General features: G+C 36.4%; 1 protein-coding gene across 1 annotated transcript in view; it reads left to right on the forward strand.

The window, feature by feature from the left end:
* The window catches only part of LOC102839499 (protein FAM151B-like), an 81,134-nt gene that overhangs the window by 27,084 nt on the left and 46,195 nt on the right, over nt 1–7,855 (forward strand). Inside the window, exon 4 of the mRNA XM_006870605.1 lies at nt 1,298–1,463. Coding sequence (XP_006870667.1) covers nt 1,298–1,463 — 166 coding nt within the window. The remainder of the gene's footprint in view (nt 1–1,297; nt 1,464–7,855) is intronic.

Genomic DNA, 7,855 nt, shown 5'->3' on the forward strand with positions numbered 1-7,855 from the left:
AGTCCTCAAGCTGACATCTCTGCTCTTCAATACTTTAAAAAGTTCCTGTGCAGCAGATTTGCCCAGGTATACATAAATAGGTATACATAAAAAACAAAACAGAATAGTTTTTACTGATGACAGACTAAGAGATGGCTATAAAGCACAATGGAGGTAAATTTGGGGTAAAATAGAATTTAATATTCACTAGATTTTTTTTCTTTTAAAATTAATATATTAATTAAAATTAATTTGTAATAATTAAAAAGGATGCTAAAGGAACATCATAAGGAAACGTGTTAGTCTAGAGCTCTAATTGTTACAATCTATTCAGAAGCATATAAGATAAGCACTGGACTGCTAGTTGTAAGGTTATCCATTCAAACCCACCAGCCACTCCTTGGAAATTCTATACAGGTTTGCTATGAGTCAGAACCGACTCGACAACACTACCAACAACATTCAGAAAACTTTACTAAATAATTAATAGAAGTCAGTCCATGAATAGGTAATAAATGTTTACTGTAATTTTTGTCTCTTCTTGTTAGGACTTTAGAGAAATCTGTCCCTACTCTTAGCAAAAGATACCAATTGAACTAAAGAGACAGTCTGGACCAGCACTGCTGTGTGTCGTAGACTATAAGTTTTAATAAAAATTTAGAAAAATTGAATGAAATAGTTCTGAAAGAGCTGTACTTTGAAGAATGTGAATACTTTAGATTGGAGACAAGGATGGCATCCTTCAAGGTTGTTGTTGTTGTTAAGTGCCGTCGAGTTAATTCCGACCCATTAGCGACCCTGTACAGGGTTTCCGAGGAGCAGCTTCAAGGAAGGAGGAATAAAAAAGCCTGGGCCAACAGAAAGGGGGTGAATGTATCAGTTATAGACCAGTTTGAATATCTATGTAATGATGAGCCAGCCTTGAATGATAGGAGGGGAAATGTAGACTCATTCTGTTAGGCAGTAATATCAGCCGTTTATTATTTGAAGGGTGAGTAGATAAAGTATTTTATTCCCAGAAGACTTAAACAAATATTATTATTATTCCCTTTTCTGTGCATACTTTGTTAAATGCTGGGAAGACATTTAACAGTTAAGTCAAACCTCGAGGGGAAGCTGTTTAACTTCTCAGCCCCTTTGTGCTGATCAGCACAAAGTAGAGACAACAGATACGCTGCAGCATGGTGCCTGGTACAGACTAGTTAGTAAATGTTTCTTTTCTTTCCTTCCTTTTATCTTCCTAAAAACCTTAAAGGCATCCACGGTCATTCTGCCTCTTGCTTTGTTAGTGTTAACTTAAGTTCTGTTGTTTGGACAGGTACTGCTCACATGATAGAGGCTGACATTCTTCTTCCTGATGATGGATCAGAACATAGCCAACCGATTATGGCCCATCCTCCTGAAACAAGCAGTGATAATACGCTCAAAGAGTGGCTGGCTGAAGTTGTGAAAAGCAATAAAGGCATCAAGCTGGATTTCAAGAGGTATATGTTCAATCTTATAATCGTTAAAGAGTAACTTGGGGGTGGAAATGGTTAGAATAGCATCCTATGGCTGTGCCTGGTAACCTATCTTTGTAGTTTCTCCAAACTGAAAATGGAATTGCTTACAAGCAAGTTCAAGCTGAAGATGAAGAAAATATAAAAAGTCCACAAGAGCCAAAATATGACCTTGAGTATATCCCACCTATTTCTAGAGACCATCACATTGACTAGATTTGATGCAATAGACACTAATGATGAAAGACCAGAAGAGTTTGGGATGATATCAAGAACATCGTTCAAGAAGAAAGCAAAAGCTCATTTAAAAGACAGGAAAGAAAGAAAAACAAAAATGGAATTATAGTAAAGGTAGACGTTTTGTAACAAAAGGAGGGGTGTGGTTGACTTTGCAGTCCAGGAGTGGAGATCCCTGGAACTATCAGGGGAGAAGAGTGGAGTGTGGGACCCTACCCAGAGAAACAGTGATGCCAGAGATGAAGACAGATATGATGATGTGGAGAGATGGAGTGGCTGGGGACACTGGACTTAGGGAAGGTAAGGGTCTGTGTGCTGATGGCCCGGGAAGCAGGCTTGCGGGGTGTGCCCTTTGGTTGTTTGATGATGCATGCAGGGGATTGTAATTATTGCAGTGAAACGATATACAGTAGGATGAATGTAAAGCTAATGTTCTCCCATGTAAACTATCATAATTCACAATAAAAACGTAAATGAAAAAAAATGGAATTATAGACTCTAGTATGTTTCATTCACAAGTCCTTGTTAATCCAAATTCCTGTATACAAATTACTCTCTATATATCCTTTGTGTATGCACTCATTCAACATCACTATAATGAGGTTTGCTGCCATATCTAGTCCCACAATAAATGGTTAGGAATAAATCAATAATCCTATGAGTAGGATTTCTAAGTCTATTAATTTCTTAAGGTAATGCCAATTTTAGAAAACGACTCTAATATGTTTTATGTTTGAGTCGTTTGCTAAAATTGTTTTTAGGAGACCCTTTGAGACTAAAATGGAGCCCTGAGGGTATAGTGGGATCCTAAGTGCAAGATCAGCAGTTCAAACCAAGGCTCAGAAACTCTGAGGAGCAGTTCTATTCTGCCCTTTTTGGGTCCCTATGAGTTGGAATCAACTAGATGGCATCGGGTGGGCTGAGGCTAAAATTAATTCTTATAAAGCAATTTATTGTAAGTGACCTTGTGATAATAGAACAGTAAATATAAAATGTTACTTTCATTAAAAAGTAGTCTCAGAGAAAGGAAGTTAAGTTCATTTTATTGGTTTTGTTATTGCATATGTTACCAGGTTTATGCTGTTACATTTGCATATGGACAAAATGAATTTGAATTCATTAATAACCAAAGTGTACCTTAAAACTAATATTGTATATTTTGGAGGCATTGAAAATGAAGAGCAAGATTAAGGGTCGTTTCCTTTCTTGGACTCTTACAAAATTTTTCACTTTTGTGTTATTTTGGTAGTATGAAGATTATAGGTAAAACCTGGAATGTATTTGAATATTACAGAAGTTTAATATATGTCCCATGAAGGAAGCTGTTACAGATATCTATGATTTCTGGTAAACCTAATTCTTCTCTATTGTTGTTAAGTGCCATCAAGTCGGTTCTGAACCATACTGACCCTGCATAGGGTTTCCAAGGAATGACTGGTAAGCTTGAACTGCTGACCTTGTGGTTCAAAGCTTGTGGGACACAGTAAAAGCAGTGCTCAGAGGGAAATTTACAGTATAAGCTCCTTGGTTAAAAAGGAAAAATGAAATGACAAATCAATAATCTGACGTGACAAACTGAATTTGAAAAACAGCAAAGCAAACTCAAGGAGCAAGAAGTAATGAAATATAGCAAAACTCAAAATTCTTGTTGTTAAGTGCTGTTGTGTTGGTTACGACCCATAGTGACCCTGTATAGGGTTTCCGAGGAGCAGCTGGTGAGCTTGAACCACCGACCTTTTAGTTCAAACCGACTTTGTAGTTCAGTGCATTAACCCACAGCACCACAGCAGGACTCCAGAATTCATCTCTGCACATTATTTTATTTTATTTTATTTTAACTTTTTATTGTGAATTGAGCGAAGGTTGACAGAGCAGATCATCTGTTTTACGTTCAACAAATAATATACTTTGCTTCATCGTCATGATCATAACCCCCTCCATATACCATCAGTTAACAGTATTTACCTCTGTTCACTTTAACTCTTACATCCTGTGTCTCCGGCTACCTTCATCCTTCCTTTGCCAACCTCCCTCTTTTATACATTGCCTGCCCTGTCACCCATGTTAACCTGTGTCTTCCCTCTAACCCATGAATAATTTCCACCACCAACCCCCTACCAGTAACAGTGTTCTCATACAATATTTGCCTTTTTGTGATTGACTAATTTCACTTAGTGTAATATCCCCCAGGTTCATCCATGCTGTGAGGTGTTTTGCAGACTTATCATTATTCTTCAACACTGTAGTATAGTATTCCATTGTGTGTATATACCAAAGTTGTTTAAAAATTCTTCTGTTGATGGGCATTTAGGCTGTCTCCATCTTTCTGATGTGTCTTTTGTAGACAGCATATTGAAGGATCCTGTTTCCTAATCCATTCTGCTCTCTCTATCACCTGACTGGTACATTAAATCCATTTACATTGAGTGTAATTATCTGTTGTGCTAATGTTTACTAAATACTTCTAATTTCCCTCTTTTTTGTTTTGCTGTGAAGGTATATTCGTTTTCTTTTTGGAAACAAAAAGGAAGGATTGGTGGTTGTAAAATATGGCCTTGGTGTTAGCAATAATGCTGGAGATCACATGATAGAGTTTTGCAAGACCAGTGAATAATTCATTTTAAAAACCTTTAATCAACAACATAAAAGGCAACTATACACGTGTACTTCTCACCAGATGAAATGGATTACATCTGTAGGAAGAGATGATGAAGAAGCTCAGTAGCATTGGCCAAACAAAGGCCAGGGGTCAGCAGTGGAACAAACCATCAGTTGCTTATATGCAAGTTTAGGCTGAAGGTGAAGAAAATTTTAAAGTCCATGAGAGCCAAAATATGACCACCTGGATTTAGAGACTATCTCATGAATAGGTTTGATGCAATAGATACTAATGATGGAAGATCAAAAGAGTTTGGGGTTGATATCAAGAACATCATACAGGAAGAAAGCAAAAGGTCATTTAAAATACAGGAAATAAGGAAAAGACCAAAATGGATGTCAGAGAGGATTTGAAACTTGTTTGTGAGCATAGAGAGCTAATCTGAATGGAAGACATGAGGAAGTAAGAAGAGCTGAACAGAAAATTTCAAAGGACAGTTCAAGTAAACAAAGTCAAGTATTGTAATGAAATGTGCAAAGACCTGAAGTTAGAAAGCCAAAAGGGAAGAGAATACATTCTGCATTTCTCATGCTAAAAGAACTGAAGTCAAAATTCAAACCTTGGCTTACAATATTAAAGGATTCTATGGGCAAAATATTGAATGATGTAGAAAGCATCAAAAGAGGATGAAAGGAATATACAGAGTCATGGTACCAAAAAGAAATGGTCGATGCTCAGCCATTTCAAGAGGTAGTTCACAATCATGAACTTCTACTGAAAGAAGAAGCCCAAGCTGCACTGAAGGAATTGATGAAAAATCAGGCTCTGATGGAATACAAATAGAGATATTTCAACAAACTGATGGAGGTGTTTTCACTTGTCTATGCTGAAAATTTTAGAAGACTGTTACCTGGCCAACTGATTGGGAAAAATTCATTATTTGCACCCATTTCAAAGAAAGATGGTCCAAAGAAGTGTTAAATCATTTAACAGTATTATTAATATCACATAAAAAGAAATTTTGCCAGAGGTAGTTCAAAAGCAATTGCAGTACTGCATTACCAGGGGTCTGCCAGAAATTCAAGCCAGAATTACAAAAGGACATAGAACAAAGATTATCATTTCTGATATCAGATGGATCTTGGCTGAAAGTAGAGATTACCAGGAATATGTTTACTTGTGTTTTGTTTTGTTTTTTAAGGTATTTTCATATATTAGAAAAAGTACAGGAAAGCCAGTAATTTCAGAAATTGAAACATCAATCATAAGATATACATAATTTCAGCAAAAATACAAATGTGATGGTACTTTACAACCTCTGAAATAGTAACATGGAAACCAACTTATTCTAGGCAATCCAATTTTTACCAGCTCGCAACAAAATTAATCTTAAGCATATGTTCAATAAAGGCACAGAAATGAAGTGATTGTCATGTTACAAGTGAAAACATCCTTGTAGGATTTGAAATGTATGCTCAGGCCTATAAACAATAATAATAAGCACACCAAACTTACAGAGCATCCCAGCATGTATCATAACAAAGCCAGATCTATAGTTGTTGTTGTTAAGTACCGCGGAGTCGGTTCTGACTCATAGTGACCCTGCACAGCGTTTCTGAGGCTGTGAACCTTTACAGAAACAGAAAGCCTCATCTTTCTCCCACGGAATGGCTGGTAGTTTCGAACTGCCTACCTTGAGGTTAGCAGCCCGATTCGCAACCACTACACTACCAGATCTATAGTAGAGGTCAATATAAATTTGTTGTTTATCTAACAATATTATAGAGAGAAGAATACATGCTATGTCTTTCAAAAGCAGGCTGTACAATTCTAAACATGAACCAAGCATTAACAGAGCATCAAAATGAAAACTACAAAGGAGCAGTTGATGTTTGTATCATATTTTCCCATCAATTTGATCAACCACATTTCTCAGTAACATGCCATACTAGCCCTGTCATGTCTCTGAATTAATATCCAAGGGTTCTTAATTCTTCCTGAAGTTGGCAAAGTATTGTTCCTTATGCCACCAGTCAAACTTGGTCATATGTAGCATCTCTACACGTAACTCTCTTTCCATCAAATTAAGTCTATGTTTATTTGTCTAACACAGAATGCCAAAAGATCTATAATGTGCAATGAATCAAATGTTCTCCACTAATGAGCAAAATGTTTCATGTGTGGAAATGACTCTCCAACTTCCAAATTGCTTTATACAAATACAAAGCCACTGTTGCAAAGTTATTATTCTACTTCCAGGGTAAATGACTGCTGTCTAATATTTTTGAAAGTAACACTAAATTGTTTTCAAGTCATTGAGCCTGGAGGCATTGAAATGCCACAGATCATTAAAGTGTATATATATTTTTTCTCCTCCATAAGCATCACCACATACTAGTTTTCCTCAACTTGAGGATCTTTCAAGAGAATAAATCTCATACTAGCATTGAATTAATAAACAATTTTAGGAAATAGGATCTCTGAATTTTGTACATCTTTCAGTTCTAAGAATTATTTTTTAAAAATTAGAATAAAGTGTCTCTGTATTCCATTATTTAGAACATGCTGTTAAGAAGGAAGTAAAAAAATCTCAAGACAGACAGTGGTAAGAGCATAAAACACAAATTTTAAGTTTCAAGTTCATCAATAATTACATAATCTCTTATCGGCTACTTCACCTATTCTATTATTAGCTTAATTATCTACAAAGTGAGCATAATTGCACCTATTTCAATAGGAGGAGTAGCTATGATTGTTTGGGTTAAATGCGAAGTTCATGCCTAGTACATAGTTGTTGGTTCTGAATCATAGTGACCCTGTATACAGTTTTCTGTTGTTGTTGTTTTAAGGTTTTTGTTGTGAATTGAGTGAAAGTGTACAGGGCAGATTATCAGTTTTACACTCAACAAATCATATATTTTGTTGCATTACAATGTTTATAGTCCCCTCCATATACCATCAGTTAACAGTATTTCTCTCTATTCATTTTAGCTCTTTCTTAAAAAAAAAACATTCAGACATATATAATAATTTACACCACCAAAGGGTACATTCTGCAAGTCTGCCTCCTGACCACCAGCTCTTAGTCCCTCTTTTCCCATGAATCTAGAGTCCTCAGCCACTCCCTCTTTCCATGTCCCCTCCTCCACCTCCATCTCTGATGTCACTGCTTCTCTGGATAAGGTCCTGCATTCTGCTTGTGCTCTTCTCCCTTGATGGTCCTAGGGTCCTTTGTTTCTGGACTGTAACATTTACTACTCCCCGTTTTTGTTAGAAAACTTCTACCTTTACAATTATGACAGTCACAATTAGCCATGGTAACAATTACTCACTATTGAATGATAAGAATCTTATCCCCATCTCTTTTAACCAGACCCATCTAGACAAGATGAAAACTATTCAGTGGGGACTCTTTCTTCCCCCACACATTCTTAAACTAAACTCCCTCTTGAAACCTTGTAAGACTTTTATCTCCCCCTCATTTTATGTAGCCAATGTCTAAGTTGCTGGTCCCAATCTACCCTGTTATACAGAGGGGATA

Source organism: Chrysochloris asiatica, unplaced genomic scaffold, assembly GCF_000296735.1.
Source record: "Chrysochloris asiatica unplaced genomic scaffold, ChrAsi1.0 scaffold00145, whole genome shotgun sequence".
NCBI lineage: Eukaryota > Metazoa > Chordata > Mammalia > Afrosoricida > Chrysochloridae > Chrysochloris > Chrysochloris asiatica.